Source organism: Hylaeus anthracinus, unplaced genomic scaffold, assembly GCF_026225885.1.
Source record: "Hylaeus anthracinus isolate JK02 unplaced genomic scaffold, UHH_iyHylAnth1.0_haploid 11997, whole genome shotgun sequence".
NCBI classification, from domain to species: domain Eukaryota; kingdom Metazoa; phylum Arthropoda; class Insecta; order Hymenoptera; family Colletidae; genus Hylaeus; species Hylaeus anthracinus.
In genome coordinates this window covers 6,199,513-6,222,712 of record NW_026534344.1, presented here as the reverse complement: position 1 = coordinate 6,222,712, position 23,200 = coordinate 6,199,513, and the positions used below count along the sequence as shown (strand labels likewise).

The window sequence follows — 23,200 nt, the reverse complement described above, 5'->3', positions numbered from 1 at the left end:
GATATTAATAATTGATTCGGTACAAATGGCACCGGCGATTTCGATTAAAATTGATTGCCAACGGAACGTCAAAATTCAGCCTCGATGTCGAGGATCGTAGATAGTCAACCGAGTATCCTGTTACGACTCTGGTTGAAGCGAGTTTGCGTGGCGGTTGGAACGTAAAAATGGTCCCCGGGTGTGTTGTCGTGGCAAGTGGACAAAGTACATGGACCCCGATTCGTGAAGGTCGTTCAATGCCGTCCCAGGTCCGATGGCTCTAAATAATTCCTGCTGGTATCCCGTCTACGAGTGGTTCTAACGATTCGCTTTTCCCTTTTCATTTTTTTTTTTCGGTGGAACGCCCGAGGAATCGGTCCTTTCTTGCTGGATTTATTAGCGGACCGATGCGAACCACGCGAAGAAGAATGTTACGGTTCTCAAGTGATATCTGAAATGGTCATTGACGCGGCAGATGAGTGGCCATTTTATTGCTCGCGGTTTTTTCCTCGGCTTTTATGCTTGTGGAGTGTTCGGGGCATTTTTTTTAAACAGTCGGCTACATAATTCTAAATTACATTTTCTTTCTTTTGCGATTCCCGGTACCACGGTGGCATTTTAACGGAGAAATGGCGCCTGCTCGGTGCCAGGACGCGATAGCACTTTAAAAATACACCGAGTCTGGGTCAGTGCACCTGATATCGAGAATTGTCAATTATTTCGTATGGTTGACAGTGGTTTGGGAAGAGCACTGTGATGTAGTGTTTCTTTTTTTTTTTGTGTAGCTCATTATCTGATGTCCATTTTAATTTTGTCTAACCGTTGGGGCCCAAATTCTTTTTTATGATCTACGTAGCAGTATCATGTTCCTTTCTTTTTTGATACTTCATCCTGTACTCAATTTTCCTTTTAACATTTTTCTTTCGTTTCTATGAACCTACCATTACCTCATTTTATTTGTGTATTTTCATACCACATATGAAATTCAGCTTTCAATCTACATAATAATACCGTGTTCCACAAATATTCTGACACAGAGCACCAAGCGAAGTAAATCTCGCCCGCAACACTTCCTCCATTATTTAAGGAATAAAAGTGCATTCCATTCGGAGGCACCCTGTATATGCATTGCATTTTACGTTCCCATATGCAATCGTGCAGATTACCGGCTCCTCTCCTTAATTCGTCGGAATGCATTGCACGTATTTACCGCGGAACTCGGCTGCGGATCCGGTACTGTAATCTGCGGCACCGAAAAATTCCTTTGGAAAGAGATTCGCGTGAATCCACAAAGAGACCGGCGCAACGAACGGAATAAAAGCCACCCTGACGCACGCACGTTTTGTCCCAACGCTGCTCGCCGCATTCGGCCCCGTGAAATTACACAGGAAATATGTCACATTGTGTTGTGGTCTCATAAAGACCGCTTAATTGCTCGTAAGGCTCTCCCGTCGCGGACCCTCTCGCGTATAGGTTATCCATCCGGTTTAAATGAAGTCTCGCAGGCTCACCTTGAAGATGGGATCAATTTAACTTCTTGTTAAAAACCATTTTTGACGTTGCCCTCGCATGTTCGTTTCATGCGGTTTCGCTGGCTTCTCGCCCGCACGGTGCTTTGTTCTTAAACAAACGCTTCACGCTAAACGAATACGATACCGACGTAAAATCGAATGTTCATTGTTGTATATTGACTTTCACGGACCAAGTTTATTGGAGAGAGATCATCGCAGCAATGGAGAGGCTCGAGGTTCCTCCGAACAATATGACTAAAGAGTACAAAAGTTACCTCGAATACGAGTGTTTATTTATTCTATGTGTTTTGATGATTAAATTCGAAGCATTTTAGTACCTCTAGGCACTTCAGTGCCGAGCACCATCAACTACTAATTTCCCAAAATATTCAATTTCCTCGAATCCAAATGCTTTTCATCTCGCCAACACCCGATTCCACAGAATTTCTTCCGAGAATTCTCGCCGTGGTGCAATTTCTTCATTCGCTGACGCATTTGTATTTGCACAAAGAACGACCCCACCTCCGAGCGAGAAACAGAATCCCGTCTCCCTCCCGAACAGGATACTTCGCGCCCCGTGGTCGTCGTCGCGATAACAAAACTACCACGGGCGGTGGCCGCCCGTCACCAAAAATTTAAATTGCCAGGGTAAACAGAAAGCAAACAGCAGACAGGAATTTCAGCGTGGAAGCTCGCTAGGGAAACGTCGCGTGGACAAAAGGACGAACGAAGACGGTAGGGATCGAGCCCAGGACACGTGGCTGTTTATCGAGCCATGGTTCAGCTTCGTCCTTGCGGAGGTCCTCCAACCCGACCGTGGACGGCGTCAACGGCCCAAATATATGACGCAAGGAATAGCCACGACGAGATAAGGATACCGCGAACAGGCGCGAGCGTGCCATGTTTGCAAGGGGGGCACCCACGGTCTCTAGGGGGGGGGGGGGGCGACAGAAATGATAAGCGATTTTTGAGAACTTGAGGAAAGATATTGGGAAGCCTTGGTTGGTGTAGCGTTAGTTTTACCTGTTTTTGGACCGTAAATAAAACGATTTGAGAGCTTTGAGTAGGGTAGCGTTACTTTTACGTGCTTTAGGAACCAAAATAAAATTATTTGGGAGCTTTGAATAGGATAGCGTTAATTTTACGTAATTAAGGAACCGTAATAAAATTATTTGGGAGCTTTGAGTAGGGTAGCATTAGTTTTACATGCTTTAGGAATTTAAATAAAATTATTTTGAAGCTTTGAGTGAGGTAGCGTTATTTTTACATGCTTTAGTGACATCTAAAAGACTATATAATTTAAGAAAGGTAGATATTACTACACTCTACGGGTCGATATTAAAAAGGAACATTCTCTTAGCAAAGCGAATGTCTAAAACAATATATAACTGATCGAAATGTATGTTTTCGAGAGGGTTGGAGTGAAATTTGACGGCGCCCAGGGACCAGGTAGCCTAGAAGCGTCCCTGGGTGCGAAGATCCTTTCCAAAAGTCTTGAAATCGACGCGCGAACGCAGTCACCGATATCGCGGACAAGCCCGGCGATCAACGGAGCAGGGAAAAAGGCGGAAAGGCCACGGATTAGTCTACCGTGAAATTCCACAGCGGCATAACTCTCTCGGGAATTTTAGCCAGGCGCAAGGAAAACCGCCGACGATTGCTCTTTTTATCAAATTCGCCATCACTCCGCCGCTCAGAGACGATTGCTTCAGGGAACCCGAAGACCGCGTCGGGCCTCTTGGGAAACGTTGCTGCGCCGAGTGTGAGAATTCGATTGCTTTTGCGCGATGCTTTTGCGCCGCGCAGTGCGTTCGAGATACCCAAGTACCGATTTTCAATGAAATTAATGGAACTCATGCAGCATACGGAGCGATTCTACAAGCCGCGGCAAGCTGTAGCACGCTTCTAAGGAGAGATACTAAAAATCGATGCCAGGAGGAAGTTAAATCATTCTAGGTACTGTGAATAAAAGTATTTCTTTGTCCTTACATTTTCTAAATGGAACTATGAATTTCGTTTTATATAAATCAGATCTTCTCATTGTTCAATATATAAGAGCGTTAGACTATACGTTGTAAAATATTTTATATTTTATGTTACGGGAACTTTTTAATATTGTATTAATTGCTTCTTTAGATTTATAATTCAGAAGCTAACGATGTATTACACTGAAATTTTGTTCAGAAATGTTTTAGAAGAAAGTAAACATTACATTTGTAAAGTTTGAAAACAAGGAAAGTATATTTATTAAAATATTGTATCCACGTTTTATGTGATAATATTATAGAAAGTCAGGTTTCATTCTGCTTTTCATTTGTGAATATGACAGGAGGTGCATTTAAAGTGGAGTATTCTCTAATTTATCAAATAAATAATTACCATTTTTACCATAACAAAATCCCTCCAAAAAATGCATCCACCATAAGAATAAAAATTAAATTCCTGTTTGTAATGGCTCATTTTCGTCTCCAAAGGAAGCCAGTTCCTCCCAGTTTCCTTCACTCGATCGAGATCTCCGCCTTTGGTGATTTCAACGCTCCCCGAATGGAACTCAGGGGAAGGCAGAAAAATCTATAACACGTTTCCTCGAAATTCCACGGGACTACGCAACGGTGGTTATTCCCGCGAAAAGTTCTCAAACGATTAAAGCGAACGATACACGAGCCATGAAAGAAATTACACGTGGCGATACCTCTCGATTAAAATAATTGGATTAAAAGTCGAAACGGGAGCAGCGTGTAACGCGATTCAACCGTGAATGTGACACAATCTTCGATCTACTTTCCAGCTGGCAGGAGGATTTACGAAGTGAACTCCTACGCGGCAGGCACGAAGCCCAGGGAGAGTTCGCAGACTAGCCAGATATTTTTTCACGACCTTCCTATCGGGGAATAAGTAATGGCGTGTCGTCGATGAGTTTAGCGCCATCGTGTTCCACCTATGTGTCTACACGTGTGGGTACAAGACTGATCTACAGCTCGACTCGTGTTGCCCATCGGCGTCATTTGAATGCTCGATCCTCTATCCACTGTTTCCCTCTATACCTATTTTTTTCTTGGATAAATCCCTGCTCGATTATAACTTTGCGATTGGCTTTAACACTTTGTGACAGGTAGATAAAGAAACGCTAAACGCTAAACACAATACTTTTAAATTAATTTTCTTTGGCTATTTGTCTCTTTCCTTTTATAAACAAACAAATTAATACAAAGCTGCCTACAAATTGGCATTAAAATTTCACTTAATCATCTCGTCGATCTCACTCCCCATTCGTCACTCCATTAAGAATCCTTGTAAGTTTCATCCTTTAACCAACTCCAATTCATATGCGCGCATTAAATTAAACATCGCGTAAAAAGGACAATTTGACGATGGCCAGAAGAAATTACAGCTTCTTTCATGGCGGTACGATGTCATAACCGGCGACATGCGTTTATATCTTCCGCGTCCGTTGCTGAAGAGAACGCAATAATCTTTACAGCTCCGACCCGCCCATGAAGAAGACGGTCTAGCAATTAAATGCATTCTAAAGGTTTTATTAACGAAACTTACGGTTTAGTTTTACGAACCAGGTGCTTGGAGTAACTCGCCCGTTAAAATGTATTGGTCGTTCGGACGGTGCCTCTTAAATCACGAAACACTGATAAGTTTCACAGTGAGAACACTTGTAGCTATTAACACCTGCGGGCATACGTCGCCTTGGTTCGTATTCCATACGAGTCTCATTGCTGGCCGAACTTCCCTTCCTTTTGGACCTCTTCCATCGTTTCACGCTCGGCCATTAATTTCCACCAATCTCTGCGATCTATTGCTCCTTTAAAATCTCGAGTCAGTACCTCGACTTAAGGCTCCTAGACCCGAACGTACACGGGAGTCAAAAGGAGCCGCTAAAACAGCTTATCGCGACTTCCACGTATTTTACCATCGACGACGTTCAATGGGTTCGTGGCTGGTGTTATCTCCATTCAATAAAATTGAAGAGGTTAGTCCTTGGCATAAATCAGACAATCGAAAAATCGCCGAAGCTCCGCCACGTGGGATTCAATCCTGAATTCACGGTTTATTCGTGGGGATTACGATGACGCAGTAGCGAGCGGATTTCCGTTGCGGTAAATCGACGTGTCGTGAACTTTTATAATGTGTTTAATACATCGATGTCCTTCTAAGTATTTTATTATTACTTGTATTTACGGTTCTCTTCTGTGATTTGAAATTCTTAATAAATATAATACACGAAGAAATGTTACATTTGGAGGTTACAGAAGAAAGCACCCTGTCTTATAAATATTTGTGAGAAAGAAGAGATTTTAAGTAATCAAGTACAATACTTAACGAAGGATCTTCCAGCAGAGGCTTTAAGATTTTATTTTTAATAAAATCACTGTTAGAGAACAAAATCTTGAAAATGAAATCATCCTTTACATCTCAAATGCTATATTTCGAGACATTTCAGGTACATGACCCATCTTTCTCGAGATTAACACGCTTTTTGAGATGCTAATCGCGGATTGGTCGCGTTCCAAGGACCACCATGTACACGGGTGTCCAAACAGACTCCCATAGGACGATTGGCGCACACCATTCCAGAGAACCGGTACAAATAATCTGCCCGCGCGACACCCTTCGCGAAACTCCACCCTGCGCTGGCATTCGGCTATATGTAGAAGCCGGAGAGACAACCTCAGTTCTATTAATAGCGGCGGGAATCCTCTGTCCACCTCGGCGCCACCCACGTCTCGACTCTTGACCGAGTGTCTCGCGGTCCAGGACAGACCTGCCCTTCACCAGCACAACCCCTCGAGGTCTGTGTGATCTCTGATGAAAATCTTGCGACAAACGTCTCCTGGTATCGTCAGAAGGGACTGACTGGCACCAGATGGGTTGTTTACGTACCATATTTCTTCACATATTCAGTTTTACAGCTTCACTAGCCTATATGTCACTTGTATCATAGATGGTATCAATGGTGGCCACTTTGACACTCTACACATTGATAAATAATAATAAATGACGAATTCAAAGCTCGGTTTAGATTTACATTTGATTGACATGACTGTATTTCATTCATTTTGAGTGGGTCATATGCTAGACTAGTTCTTGAATAAAATTTTAATTTGATTACGTGAAAATACCGCCTGCTTGTAGATGGAATATTATTTTTGTATTGATATGTCTCTATAGGATACATAGAAGTATAGGATGTTTGATAATTATCCACGTTAATCGTCCAGTAAATAAATAATATTATATGAACTCAAGCGATGTAGGCTTTAGTTTTCACTTCGTACTGAATTGAAGTAAACGCTAAAAGTGCCAACATTCTACTGTAAGACTATAACGCACCCTGCGTCTTAGTAGTAACTCTCGCACTCTTTGTAAGTTAATACCAAGTATCATCCGACATTTGCGTATCTTTCCTTGCGGATCACGAACGTCATTAATTTGTGTCTCATGCATAATGGATTCTAAATGTCTCTAAAAATGAAACTACGATGAAGTTAGGAGTCTTGACTTTGTGTACAGGAAATATATAGTCTGAATTCGATCAAAGCGATTTAGTTTCCACGAATATCGTGAACATTTGCGAAATCGTAGTTAGTTACTACGAATAGTTCAGTTTTTAAACAAAATGGGAAATTTCTGTCGTCAATTTTCGCGTAACGTGATACGGAGAGAAATTATCGCGAAACGAAACGTCGATTTCTGCCAATGAATTGTCTGCGCCGACTTTGGGAACCGTTTGAAATTATCTGCAGCTAGGATCAAATACTAGGCGCTTTCGTGGGGACCGCGCGTGTACAGAACAATGCCGCCTATCAATTTCAACGTGTCGCAATGATTTATCCGATAAATTGCCTAATGATACGCGGCAGTTTTTAGACCGAGGTTGATAGATACATTTGTATAAACAATGTGGTTGCTGCGGAGAACCGATCGCAACGGTTATTAGAGTGGCTAGAGGCGGACAAGAAAACTTGAATTTCCTACCCGAAAGTGGGACGCAATATAATTAAGCCATTATCTCTTTACATTTGACAATGTTTACTTGAATCTTCTAGGCTCAAATATTTCCAGACTTTAGTTACCAAAACTAATTTTATTTGACGTTATTAAGATTTGTTTGATATTATTGATTGCTCGATACATTAATTGTTTATTATTATAATTTGTTCCTGGTATTTAAATGTACTCGAATACTACTTGATATTTAAAGCGTGAAATTGAAACATGAAAACTATGAACTATAAAGTTTTGTAAAAGCTTACAGCGCTCGATGTCTAAAAATCTGAAAATCTTGTGGTCAAATTTAAACAGTTACCAACTAGGTTAATAAAATTAATTCTGAAGTTGAAATGTTAAAGAAAATAAATCTATATATGATTAATGAAGGTTTAGAGGGTTTGAAAATTGAGTGGTGGAAATTATAGGAAAAATTTAAGGTTAAGTAGAACACGCACTCCATTTGCAGAATAACTTGATCGAGTAGCGAACGTTCAGATGGCGGAGGTCACTCTGTAACGCCCCAAGTAACCCGAGAAAGCGATTCTGCAGCAATATCAATTAAACCACTTTCCGAGCGCTCATTGTCAGATCTCCGAGACACAGACGTCGAGGATCTAAGTCGCGGTTAGTGTTCGTAAAGCGCGCCGCATGAGTTATAGCTACAGCGGACGCGTAGGAGGCTTTTTCCGAGCTTCGATGCTGTGGGAGATCAAAGTGTGGCGAGAACGAGACGCGGGGGTGGCTGCGGGCGATCCGACGTTACGATCCTTGGGGCGACAAGCGAAATGTCGCAAGGTGGTTCGTTTGGCTGGGACAGTTACTCCCTGGGAACTCGTCTAATCGTTGTCAGAAAATCAGAATTTATTTTGTAGATGTAGATCAAATATTTGGTCACTCGATTGTGCTTTACGAAAGTCGAAAACGTTTGTTAATAATTACAATGCTTGATGTGACTCTTTTAAAAACGAAGCCATGCTTTTCTATGCCGTGTAGGCGAAAGAAGTTTTGTTTAATTTTTAACATTTCGTAAATATGCTTATTTCGTATTAATGCTTAATATTTGTTTTCGTTAATTATAGATAATTTGGAACACGAAGGGGTTGAAGTAACGCTTTTAGGACCGGAAGATGACAGCGTGGGGGGAACGTGTGGCGCTCTCGGGGCGACAAGCGAGATTTCGCAAGGTGGTTCGTGAGGATTGGACAGTTATTCGCTTGGAATCCGGGCCCGGTCTTTGTTATCGTTCAGGTTTAAAAATACCTGGCGCCATCCGATTCGACTGGCCCGAACACGTCTGGAAGTGTGAGTGCGGCCATATATTGTTTCCGAAATTGTTCTAGCGGCGAAAGTTTCGCACTCCGCGTGCCGCGTGTTTCCAATTTCGCCCACATTCTATTGATCCCTCTAATCTCCCTTCCACGATGGACTCTATTTACTCTTTTTCAAGTATGGTTGATTGGACGGAAAGTTCTTGTCGCACCTGGGCAAATATTTTGTGTTTGATTGGCCGTTTATAGTCCCGTCACCAACCTCTCAAATAACGCCCCTTTCATCCCCTTCGTGTTCCAAATTATTTATAATTTACATAAACAAACTGTTCATCGTTCTGACGACAAATATAAACATTTATCACGGTCGGATCATCCAACAATGAATTCTATAAAAACAGACCACGTTTCAGATACCTAAATCAGACAAAAATTGTTATTTAAACAGCACTGGTGATATTAACTTTAATAAATAGGTATCTAAAAAAGGTCTCATTAACTAAGTATTAATTTCAACGTTTAAATAAATTCACCACTGACATTCATTTAAGACCACTGACTTAAACGTAATTTACAGATCATCTCCAGCCCCAAACCAGTTATGAAAATTGATATTATGTCTCGTTCTATCGTAATATTTCGCGACAACAGTCGGTTCCTTGCACGATGATAATAGCAGTGAGGTATAGCTGATAGATGTTCCATTCTACACTCCCGTGATAAAAAAAAGGGTCACGATACAATTTGAAACAGGAACTATTGAGGAGAAACGACGATGCGTTTTATCAAGGATGCTAGATTGAATCAATTTGGCGCAGCGAACATTTGGTCATGCAACGACAGGAACTTGACAATACACGAGGCGGAGTTAGTAATAAACAAAAGCACTTCGTTCTCGTTATGAACTATTGACGGATGTATCTCGTTGCTGGTACAGGAAATGGGGTAAGGGATCACTGGCTGTGATTTATTCTCATGCGACTAGTGGAAAATGACGCAGCGTAATTCGTCAACCCTTCTCTTTCCCTCTGGAAAGTTCTTTGAAGAGGAGTCCAAACGAGATTCTGTAAATTACACTGCTTGAAACAAGCGAATTTATTACATTTATTATTTTTGTGCAGCATTAAATTGTTATACAAAATAATGTGGTTTCAAGCTTGTCAGATGAAAGAATTTTATGTAATAATTAGTCTATGCAGGAAAATGAACATTTTTTACTCTTGATCCATTTTACAAAAATGAATGCTATAAAGGTTGATGTAGATTATTAAGTGATGAAAATATCGATTACCATAAACAAATTTTCTTTCTGGACTATACTATACACTATAAATTTCCACGTTATTCCCGCATAACTCAAAATAAAATTTATAGTTTTAAATATTTCTTCCCCTAGTGTGTTCTTCCATGAATGAATTTTTAGTGTTGTAATGTGTTACAATAAAGAGAAAATTACGAAGCTCGAAGATAAATTGTAAAGATGACCTTACTCTTCGACCCGACACCCCGGTTATGGACCTTAAGGCGAAATTTGTAAACTTGCAAGAAATATCGATGGTTTGAAGGTTAAGCAGCCATAAATTTCACCTGTGATGAAAATATCTTTGTTTTAGGTGAAGGAGTCAAGAAGAAATGAAGGTCACCTTAAACTCTCCTTGTTTTAAGTGAACGTGTCAAGGAGAAGTGAAGGTTATCTTATACTGTTATCCTGATATGTTAAATATTCTTTATCATTTTTCTTCATCCTGTAGGTACCCTGTCATTTTTGATCATGTAAAGATTTGGTCGCGCGATAGTAAAAGTCTTTCGTACGAATGTTTTCAAAAATATTTTGATATTTCTCGCGATACATAATTGCTTCTCTTTGCGTGTATTTCAGTTCAACATTTTTATTTATAAATGCAAATGGCTGACGAAAAATTCCTGAAAAGCTCGACAATTAGTTTTGGTCCTTCCTCAGTATAATAATTCACCTTAAAATTTCATGTCATGTTGTAATATGTGTCAATAACCCTTAAGAAAACTGTACTCGAAACTAGTTTATGCTAAAACTACTTATACCATTGAAATCACTCGTTGGAATTCAAAATATTCTATTCCATCGTTCAACGATTTTATTATTATCCATCTCTAAATGATCAAAAATCGTCTTCCCTCTTCCTGAAGCACCGCAAACCTCCCGACTCGCACGCTGTCCTTATGCATTCCCCAGATAATCCGTGATCTCTCGAAAACAACGACCTCCCGTCGAACGTAATCTCGCGCGAGCGCTATCATTTTTTCCTGAATTGTACAGCGGTACACGAGAAATGGGCATCGTTTTCCCCGTTACGGGGTACCGTTACCAAACCACGACAACCTTACATGTACCCTCGCCACAATGCAGCGCGTGAATTCCGCGCGGCCCTAATGCTTGTTAACGGTACTGCGAGCAACAAGCCTATCTTCCCATTTCTTCCGCTTTGTTATCGAAAAACCCTAGGTACAGTTCGATACCTAGGTGGTGAGAACGCCTCTCGATACGATAGCTAAGTACCAGTTCGTTCGAATCGAATCTTGGTGAAAATAAATGTCTTAGTTAATGCATTTGCTTGCCAGGGACGAGCGAAGTTATTTTCGAACACGATGGATGAAATCAATGTTTTCATATACACATTTGTATAATAATAATAATAGTAATCCTACTTATACACTTTGATAATAACAGTCTTTACTGTACCTAAACAGTCCAGAAAATAAACGAAGCGATTAATGAATATAAAATGGAGAATAGTATGTACATAGAATAAAAAACAAATGTTAGATTATAAAGTTGAGGTATAGACTATGAGATATACAGGGTGTTCCAAAACTCGGGGAGGAGCCGGAAATGGGGGGTAGCTGAGACGATTCTGAACAACAATTTCCTTTGCAAAAATGTCGGATGGGGCTTCGTTAAGGAGATATTAAGAGAAAACCCCGACCAATCAGAGCGCACGTAGACCGTTCGAGCGGCCGCGGTAGCGAAGGCTACGCGCTAGGTCGATGCTTCGATGCACGTCGAGTCACTTGTCCGCGTGCAAGCGCGGCCACCAGCGCGTAGCCTACGCTACCGCGGCCGCTCCAAGGGTCTACGCGCGCTCTGATTGGTCGGGGTTTTCGCTTAATATCTCCTTAACGAAGCCCCATCCGACATTTTTGCAAAGGAAATTGTTGTTCAGAATCGTCTCAGCTACCCCCCATTTCCGGCTCCTCCCCGAGTTTTGGGACACCCTGTAGTCTAGTATAGACTACACGTCAAGTATAGACTACAAGATGTGCTCAACAAATCCTCGATTATACTAATTATAAAGGTACAGCAACGTCGCTGAATAGAAAATACCGTAACATCGGAATAGGACGTATCTAAGCGAAAAATAAGAAAGTAGACGATGCTTTCTACATGCAAATCGAACCGAACTTTTTGGTCAACTTGATGCCTTCGAATGCTAGACGTGCCATACATTATTCCGTGTAACTGTGCCCGGTTACGTTGTGACAGACACTTTCGTAACACTCGAGTTCCGGCAATGCTTCTATCGATCTTTCATCAAGCCTTACGTTTGTACTTGCAACACTTTTTCTTCCCTGCTGGACGTCTGGATTGTATTAGCACGAGGGAAGTGATATTGAAATCGAATCGACGTAGTTACGACACGAAATTTAAATTCTTTCGCGAAACCGTGACGTAAATTTTATCGATCCCGGGCTACTAGGGAGACGAAATTGCCTTCGTGTTAAGGAAACCGATTCTCGTTGAAAACCGAACGATTCAGGAAGTGTAATAAAATTGTTTCATTGTTGTAGGTAGGGTGCTAGTTCACAGGGATACTCGAAAATTCAAAAATGTAAAAGCTTTAGAATTTGCGTGGTTAAAATTAACATTTGGAGAAGCGAAACACACGGAACATTTATGAGAATTTTTACACGTTTTATTAAAGTGCTCAACTTAAGGAATCAACTGATCTCAGAAGGCTCTGAGTGTCTATGTGAGGTATCAAATTCTGGTTTCATTAAAAAGTTTTTTAAAAGAATATAATGTACTAATGTGTTTATATTGAATGGTTTTTGTATATGTGCATATTCTTCGGTTAGAATTTATGCAAAGACACAAAAAAGTTTGGAACGCCACAGGATGATTCTCATTTAAATTCATCGATTGACTCTAGGAATTGTTAGTACCCCCCGTTAGATACCAAGTCCACCTGATTCGACCTGACCTATCGGTCGTATCTAATGCTACACGCGGTTCATGAATCGCGTGATTTTATGCTTGCACGATCCTCCCCGCCATTAGCATTCTAGTCTCGAATTACCGTTGCGATGTTCCTTGAAAATTATTATTGCCCCGATCTTCGTCCAGCTGAACCATCGCGGGTGACCGTCTGCGAATTTCAACCCTAAAGACGCGTGCACATGAGCGACACACGTCAAAATGAATAAAATCACCGTGCGGAAACTAATTCGTTACGTTTATTCGATTAAAAGTTAGTCGATGATCGAACCAAGATTTCACACTATATTGAAGACTGTAAAATCACGCTGCATCCGAATGTTTTATTTCTATTTGCACACTCCGCTATGATTCTCAGCCTGCGTATTATAATGCTTCATATGAATCTATGCTCATAGTAGCTGTGTGTAGGGAGCCTAAACGAGTCGTGAAAGAAGCAAAGATCGATATTTGACGATCATCGAGGGATCGAGCGATCTGGTGGCATCGTGGTCTTCGTTATTTGTTTTCTATTGTATCGTTGGAATCGTTTCGCGGAACATCAACCACCGATGCCAAGGCGACGACGATAAATCCCTTCGTAATATTGGTAGACCGGTTTTCACCGAAGGTTTTCTGGAAACCTCGCGCAAGGCTGCTGCGTTTCAGCGATCCGACGGTCAAAAAGTGACCCGCGCGAAATTGAAGTTACGCATCCAGCGCAATTGGGACGTTTCTTTGGCCCATCTTTTTCTGCCCCGTCCCATTGTTTCGCGAAGCTTTAGCCAGTTGAGCGTTACGAGCTGCGCCGAGAAATATAGTTTGGCATTAAGGAAGTCGATTACTGGCGACTTGGAAATAGCGGTACCTTTTTGTTAAGAAGGAAAGAGTTCGGATCCGAAGGGAACGAAGAACGAATACGCCAGGGATTCGTGCAATAGCGTTCGAGTCCAGGTTTAGTTATCATCGTGTAGAATTGTGCATCGCGTTCCGATGGTATAAAATTGGGAAAAAATTCACAACAGGAGTTCTGTACGATCCTCCAATGCCGATCGTGCGTTCGTGTTTCACGCAGGTGCACCTTCGGATACCACACACACATAAAACAGTGTACCTGATAAGGAGTGCGGTGATTTATGCGTGAATTTCTGCAACCTCTGGAACGCGCGTTACAATACGGTGAACGTACCGTGATTGTTAACACGAAATGCTAGAACGACCGCAAAGTTCATTGTTTAAATTTCTGCTGAGAAGGCAATTCCACGGAATTCTTCTTGATAAGTATTCTGTGCTGATGCATGTTGAAGAGAATACTCGTAGAAATGAATAGGATACGTGAGGTTTATTTTTTAAAGATTGCCATGAAATAAAATCCATAGCACAAGAGGTTACAAATCCTAGAAAGCAAAGCACTACACTATCCCAATTTTTCCACATATTTTCAGCGATCCATCGAAGTATCAACCGATACTGCCACGTATGCACGATAAAACCTAACGACATCGTCGATGCGGCCATTGTGAAACGCGCCACGCGAATTTTTATTTAGAACCACTATTGTCAGCCACCGTTTCGCGATTCCCGTTTCGGCTTAACCGAAACCGATTTTTTGCCAGCAACGGGACAACGGGTCGTCGCTCCTTAACCTAGCGGTGTGTATCAGCGGTTTGTATCAATTTTCGCCAAGTTTCAGGACGCGCGTTTGTTCCAGCAGCCTCGCCGTTTAATTAACCGGTACAGAACCCACTCGAGCGCCCTGGATCGTTTGTCGTCACTTCCACGTCCCGAGTAGCCTTCGTAGGCTTTTCAACCCGAGCATCGTCTTTTAAACTGGCCATTATCCAATTATCTTGGACCTTTAAGTCTGGTGGCCCCGGTTGCCGCAATAATTAAACACCGCGCCGTGCGGCCGCGTACCGGGAACTAAAGCGAATTAAGAAACCATTCGGATGTGTCGAGGTGTCGCGTTTAATGCTTCAACTCCGTTATCGTTTCTCCTGGCAAACGTTTCAATTCGTCTTAGCTCGCTTCCCGATGGTGCTCGAGTCTGAACGGTTCGTGACTAGTGCGTTGAGATCATGGTCAGTATGTTACAGTCCGAGTCAATTTCAGTACCTGAAGCCCGAACAAGATTTTATAAACATTATAGCTGCGAGGATCTCTGGGATAATTTTAAATGACGATTCTGTTGTTGTTTCATTTATTTAATTTATTATTACGTCTTTTTAGAAAGATTTTTGATTAATTTAGAGCAAGGATAAACTATTATACAGTGTAAGGGTTGAACAGAATTAATTCACTGGCGAATTCATTGACTAATTCAGGGTTACTTTACAGATTTAACTTGAAAAAAAAAACATGTCTTTTTGGTTGTACGTAATATGAAATATACTTAAACCAATGAAGGAATATTTAAATGGCTGCACTATATTGCCTCCATTTAAATTACCAAATGTAAATAATTACTACAGACTGTCCCTATGATACAGTTCGAATTTCACATTTGATTGAAAATACTTAAATATTATTAACGAACATTCAATATAGATTAAACATTATACTGCATTTAAACATCCACTTCTGTGTATCTCGATACGCTTTACTGTCAGTCGTTAAGTGTTCCATTATTCAGCATATTAATTTCACATTTGCACTTACATCGAACAACCAAAGTTTGATTTTACGCGAGCATCGAGCGATTATTTTAAAACCCTCGACATAGTTACAAATTGGAAATAAATTCAATAAAAATTCGTACGTGGGAACTTGTGCCCCGAGAACCGTGACAGTAAAGCCCGTGTTTCGATCGAAGTACACCTCATCAATGGGTAATTTGTATAAATCGGAACTCCCGTGTTCGCCGCTTCATAATTATCAAAAGTACCACGCGCATTATTAATCAACCAGCCGAGCAAGGAATCTTTCGAAGAGCGGACTCGAGGTCGATTAATCGCGTTTAATCGGTCATTAATCTTCGAAATACCTTTAACACCGGCCATGGGGAGTGTCGTGGCGTCGTTTTGCGGACGCTAATTACACTCCGGTCCCCGTGTGATTATGTGGCCTGCATTGGAAACGAACCTGCCTCTCAACATGTGCGCACACTCGTCCCAATGCCTCGGATGCTTTTGGGGTAATCCCACGTAGTATTATTAATGAATGAAACGTTTGGAAATATGGGAAATTTAGCGATTTACGCAATACTAGAAAAAAATAATAGTTTTCAGGATACATCACTCATAGGACACTTTTTACATCACTTTGTAGCAAACAACTTCATTATACTTCGAAAAAGAAAATGATCTTAACTGAAGACTAACATCTGAATGTGACCTTGATCTTTTCTTGCAAACCAACCGTCTCCATTAGAAGCTGTCCCGCACTGAGAACATACTCCTTTCAACAGTTTATTTATATATCGGGAAATCTTGAACGTAACTGAACACATTCAATCATTTTCTAGAAATCATGACGGTTTTACTTAAGAATAGTATCATCCAGAATCTGTTTAACAATTATATAAATTAAATGTAATTATAATGTTTACAGATCCGAGGGTGGCTCGCATTAAATAGTCGAAACGTCGATAAATCGCGTGATCGTTTTTAAGGCTACAAGATGTGGTCTTAATTCCGATAATTTTATTGTGTCTCACTTGGGAGTATTTTCAGCTTACGTAGGAATTTTCGTATAATATTCGAACGAAAGTCCTGCAATGATGTCACAATTTTCAATTTCACTGAGATCAAGGCGCTACCGTGGATCGCGTTCACCCACTGGCATAATACAATGATTTATATTCCTTCGGTACATATGGGGGAAAGTGAGCACAACGCACAAAATTCGCAAACTGGGATTTCGTGGAATGCGTGAAACGACTATCGATTTACGGATATTTTATTCTTTTCCAAGCCAGCCCAGCATTCAGGTGAACTTATTTTCAACGAAACTGTGAAGAAACGTAAGACTTGAATGCAAATACTGCGTCGGCATTTGCAACATCCTGTAAGTTTCTAATTGTAGATTCTGGATAATAATGTTAAGAAATTTTGTGCTCTATGGAAAATAGTGGACAATCATTTCTTACTTTGGCAATTAGAGCAAGACAAATACAATTTTCTTTAGGGAAATTCTTTGTAGAACAAGAAAAACAGAATGTTTATAATATATATAAAAAAACGTTATAGAATAACAAAATTATTTGATTAAAAAAACTAGTAATAATAAATCCTTGTTCTCGTATTGATGAATGAGACTTCACAGCGAATAAAAATATAATAAAAATAACAAGCACGAGCGCAAGAAAAAACAAAAATGAATTCGACGAGAATGGTAAACGATGTTCCAGTGCATTAAATAGTTTCACTTCCATCAAAATGGTCGGCCTTCATCCACATTAAAAGACACACCGTCACGGATCAGACCTTTCCCCGATTTTCTAGATGACAGTTACATCTAAAACGCTCTGGGAATCATAGTTCCATTGCACAAGGCACGGGTCGACAACGCAGAGCCTGCGAGGCGTTTTCAAACGGCCCGTCAATCATTTTACGTATTGTCTGGGTATTGACGATGATTTTTATTAGTCGTTTTTCATATTTTAAGAAACAAAAACACACACTCACACCGTAGTCTTCGTAATAGATCTATATCTAAATTAGGAAAATCCCCTTGTCAATTTCTGATTTTGGTCTCGAAAACAAAAAATTGTGATCCAATGAACAAAGAACCTCGTACAGAATATTTTCAATGAATTCATGATCGATAGAGAAATGTACAAAATATATATTTTTTCGTGTTGTGACAAGAACGATGGAAGTGGTTCAAATGTTTAAATAGGGTAAAATATGTGTACCTTATAAATCACTCTACGCTACTCTAAAAATTTAGTTAAAAAGCTTTCGACTAAAGCAGAACTACTCCTCTCAGACATTCCAACAACAACTGCAATAAATAAAGAAAAGTATGGACAAAAGTCCTAGGATCGCTAAAGAATTAAAATAAAACCGCTGAATCCTCTTTTGTAAAACCTTCTGTAATAGGTATTCGTCGACCGTCGCCAGGATGTAACGTTGATGTTCCATTGTGGCCAGTGTCGCTATAAATTTTCCAACCCCCTAACGCAAAATAAAGCAACGAGGTCATAATCTTCCAAAAGAACCGCGGCGACTTGCCACTCCACACTTGCATAACGAAAGTGGTGTTCACCGGCAACGACATACGGCTTGCGCATTTGATCGCGAAAGCCGAGCCGCGCATGCATAGGCGTTCGCCCAGCGTGTATCCCGCGTTAAGTATAGCAATCACCGGCCAGATAACGCCTGTATCCTTGACTCTAAGCGCACACGTACCGCTGCGTGCGCCTCCGCACGCCGTATGTGAATGTCACCGAGGCGCGAGTGTACCCATAGATTTCAGGAAAACCGGAATAGCCGTGGCGATCGGTGGAATCGTCACACGCACAGTGTGACAGAATCCCCCGGAACGTAGCTAAAACGTGCGAACGGTGCTCCAAACCGAGCTTCGGGGGTTTGTTTAGTAACAGGAAAATAGATATGTCAATGTAGATCGTTTAAAAATCGATGCAGAAGTATGTATAACAATGGAATACGTATTTCATACTTGGATTTAAATGTAATGTGCTTCCGTTCTTGTCACTTAGACAATTTTAATATAATAATTACTAAACGAGTCTATATACATTTAAAGTCTTTTTTTTTTATGTTTAGGTTCTTTACAAATCCATAGAGATTACTGGATGAGTCTTGATGGTAGCTTAAAATTCTATCATTATTATGAAACTGTCTTTTCTTACATTCATATTAGTATTCGTGTCTGGTTTAGACCTATGTTAGCGATCTCTTACGTGTTATTAAATATTTTTTAACAGGGTCGATAACGTTCAATTTTACTTTTAATTTGATTTAAAATTTAAGGAGAACAAAATTATGACTGATGAGTAACTAGTTTGTTTTGTACCATCGTTACAAGAAAATGTAACAACGAATGAGTTGTCCAACGTCTGGGTGAAAAAGAGAATGAAAATTCGTGTTAATGTATTTGTGATGTCTAGATTCGTTGGTATCTACGCAAGTGATTCTGAATGCGAAAAAATTGATATTGGTGTTTGTAGAATATTAATGGTTACTATTTGATACTGCAAAGTTTGTACACACAGTGCCTTGCTCCGGGACACAGCACGGCGAGGTGGCGTGATTAGCATATCACCTTGGAACGAGCGTTATCTGCAAGAAATTCTTTTTCGAAAAGCCACCCGAGGATAGTGAGTGATGGCCCCAAGGGTGTAGGCCGAGATGACTAAAAGACAAAAAGGAGCGAAATTTGTTTCGGATGTCAGATAATGAAGATAAGTAACGGATAGTTAAACATGAATATCCTACGTACGTTATTTATATTATTTTAGATTTTTACTTTTAACTCTGTATTTTATGGAAGTATAATATTTCCTATATATATTTTTATTTCACTTAAAAAGTTACAGTATTTTGACCAAAATATTAAAGTAATTGTTATAATTGCAGTAATAAGTGTTTGTTCATGTAACTAAAACGAATTGGACGATTTTTTCACCTTGCTTTTTAAGCATAAATGTTTCTAAAATATAGATTATTTATGGCTCATTATTCGTTATTGAACAATGTATATCATAAATTAGTATTCCCAATCAATCAATAAATCATAATAAAAGGACTCGAAGAGTCACTTTTGTTAGGAATACGAGGATCTCTTCAAAATCCTTATGTAGGTCAAACTCCAGTTGCATCTAAGGCCAGGCTTATTAGGTCAGCCTTACTGACTCATTCACCAGTGAAACCTGAGTGAAACCCCAATTTATTTCTGTGGTTATCATACATTGATTGAAACTTTTAAGACTGGAACAAATTTTTGAATGATCGTAGTCATGTCTGTTTGTATTTCCAAGCATAATCGTGAAATGAGACAAATTCATTTGGTAGTCTTTCCTTTCTTTTAAAAATGAATAAAATAATATTAATTCGTACGTATTAAATTAGAAGGAATGTAATCGAGTAAGGATTACATTATCATTTAATTAAAAAAGGAACAAAATTATAAGTTTAATAATAAAGAACAACGAAATTCAAATGTCGAAATTTCGTACTTATTTGGCTATTTCAATGAATCGATCCAAAGTTGAATTAACTTGTCCCATTTTTTTTTTTATAGTAATTATGGTTGCTAATGCATACATATGAGTAATTTTCTGGAAAACGTTTAGCGTTAAACTTTAATGTTTTATATTTACTTCGCGGAGAGGAGAAGTGTATTTATTCTTCAAACTGAGAAAGCGCTGTTAAATATAGTACGAGAACATTGATGAAATCACTGTAGGAAATGTCACGGTTTGTATATAAAGGGTGGTGTTTCTGAAAGTATATGACGGCTCGCATCGAGGACGTAACAAAGGTTGATGTTAGCGAATTCGTGACATTTATGCTTATGATGTAATTTAGAGTTATTTAGTGTAGATGCTGGATGGTTACTCGGAGTTTGTGAAATAAGGAAATGGTATTCCTACCGAGTATATATGTTTGAGTTTTCTATTATTCATTATCAGTTCTATAGGTTACTCCAAACAGTTATTGCCGATGATAACTTGTATATTTTCAAATGTTTCATAAGCCTTGTAATTCTTCATCTAAAGTCACGCGGTGTCAAAGTATCGGGAACGTAGGATTATATTATTGTACAACAGATAGATTGGTCATTTGTATAAATGCATATGAATTGAATTGATTAAATAATAACAGTAAAGTAATGGTATTATATATCAAATTATCCAAGAATACAATATCACAGTCATTATACTTTTTTAATATTAGGTAGATTACATGATTCACTGACAAAGTATTAAATGTAATTATTAAATTCAAGCAACTTCATAAATAAATATATCGTTAAAAATTGCATGCAATTTATATTCAAAAATTAGCATAACGTTCCCGTTTATGTTAAATTACATGAACGTTTCTGAATTAGTTTAGTTAATTTAAAAAGGAAAGAATCCGGAACTCTCAGGTCAATTAGACATTAATTTCGCGTTGCTTTTATTCCCACGTACGTTCAAAATTACCGTAGGTCAGTGAGATGCTCCAGAGCTAAATTAGCATGGAACAAAAGTTGCACAGGTGTCTACGAAGCGTATGATCAAGTTTGAATTCCGTCGAGTTCACCGTGAATGTTACCATTAGAAAACATAACGTTCGGGTACTGTGCAATGCATCCTGAATGTATCGATTATCCTCGCGATATTTATATTCGTATCACAAGTGGCAACACACAAGCTCGTTAACCTTAAGGCACCTGGGATCTAGATTATTCTCAGTATATTCCATTTCCTTCAATTATCGGTATTTGCGTAATTTATTAAAAGGCTCCTTCTTGCATGCAAATCGTTGTACAGTGCTTAGAATTAAAGAAAGGAGAAATGTGAATACGAATTAATAATCGTAGCTTGGAAGTTCCTATATTGCACGTTTGAATTAACATTCGTGGATAATATTGCTTGACATGACTATTTTGCAATTACATGATCCTTAATTAATTTTATCCTTTCAGCTACGTCCTTCAGAAAAGTTTTTGTTTGAATACAGTCGATCATGCTGGTACTCAAGTTTCAATTTTTTTCGATACTTGCATTTGAATCATTACCTTATTTCATAGTCTTCAACTACTACAACTAGGCCATGCTTGACTCGAGAGGAGACAACTATTTATTTAAAAACGAATGATCTCCATCTCTGTCTATAAGGTAGAATGTCTCTACATCATAAACTGATCATTTGTTTTCAAACAAAGAAACTTTCTTCCGATTTAAAGTCGTACCTGACAAAATCCCAAATAAACATGTGATTGATCCCAGATGTTACTCCAATGACAACCCTGTAAAACTGATTCATATTCCAACCATATGAAGTGTTCCAAGCTCAAGCGATCGAGACTCGAATACATCCCCTAAGTGAACCCCCTAAGTGGTCTCGCATCGACGAAAATAAAATTCGCGACAGAGGTACTGGACACACGACGGACTTCCTCATCGTCGAGAAATATTGTTGCGCGGTCAATCAGCGATAACAAAGTCGCCGAGACTTTGAACGCACTCCTTCTCCACAAAGGACCTCGCGTAAAAAGTGAAAGTGCCACGTTCCGCGGTGGATCGTTTTATCAAACCTACTAGAACGATGCGCGGACAGACACACGCACACAGAGCGACAAGCATCCACATACGCGGGAAATAACGACGGGCAAATCGGTACTCACCAGCAGGAAAAATACCGAGCTCGTGGCAGTGGCTTCGAACGATATTCCGCACGCCATTTCTCGCGATCGAACCACCAGGCACCTCCTCTACCAGACCATCCTGAGACTTGTCAGCGAGGCATGCGGCTCCTGGCTACGTTGGGCTGCGGCGCGATTAACCTCCGATCACTTTTCCACCACAAAAACCACCACGATATACGAACAGGCCTCTGCTCTCCGCGAAACGCAATTTCAGGCTCCTCTTAATCATTAAAACTCCCCGAGTCGATCGCCGGAACGATTTGCAGCCGACGGTGTGTGTGCCTCAGCAGAGATCCCAGCTACGAACAGATCCTCGATCGCTGATTTCTCTCTCTGTCTCTGACCGCTGCTAGATCGATACCACCTTCCTGGAGATCGACTGCGCCAGGATACCGCTGCTCCCGTGGATCGATGCTCTATCGGATCGACGTGCCCCGTTTCCGATCGCCAGGCTTCGGTCAAAGACGCGTTGCGGAGCGAGGACTAGACGACGCGGACGTAAGCCCCAAGTCGATGATAATCGAGGACGATATACCGCGAGGTTCTCTCCTCGTCGATAAAAGGTGACGATTGCACGGTCCTAACCGTAGCACAGGGCTCGGGCAACTGACAGCGGGTCAGAGCCGCGGCACACGGCGCCACGCCGCTCTCACAGCTGATCCGAGAGAGCCGATCGCCTCTACTCGCCTCTCTACCCTCTCTCTAACACGCGATTCTCAACCTCCGCCACCATGTGCTCTCTACGATTTACCTTGGCTAACCGGAACGTCAAGTGACCGGGCTGACGAATCGGCTGGCCCGCACTAGCTGCGTGTCATTGCTGCACCATGCGGGCGTTGCAACCTTTGTGGACGGCGCACGGTGGTCCATACTACTCGGCACCGAGT

The 23,200-nt window shown here is 40.4% G+C and overlaps 1 protein-coding gene across 1 annotated transcript in view; it reads right to left on the bottom strand.

Annotated features, from left to right (window-relative positions):
* Positions 1–22,898, bottom strand: part of LOC128889824 (uncharacterized) — a 60,807-nt gene extending 37,909 nt beyond the window's left edge. Inside the window, exon 1 of the mRNA XM_054147826.1 lies at positions 22,293–22,898. Coding sequence (XP_054003801.1) covers positions 22,293–22,349 — 57 coding nt within the window. The 5' untranslated portion in view covers positions 22,350–22,898. The remainder of the gene's footprint in view (positions 1–22,292) is intronic.
* Positions 22,899–23,200: the final 302 nt, after the last annotated feature.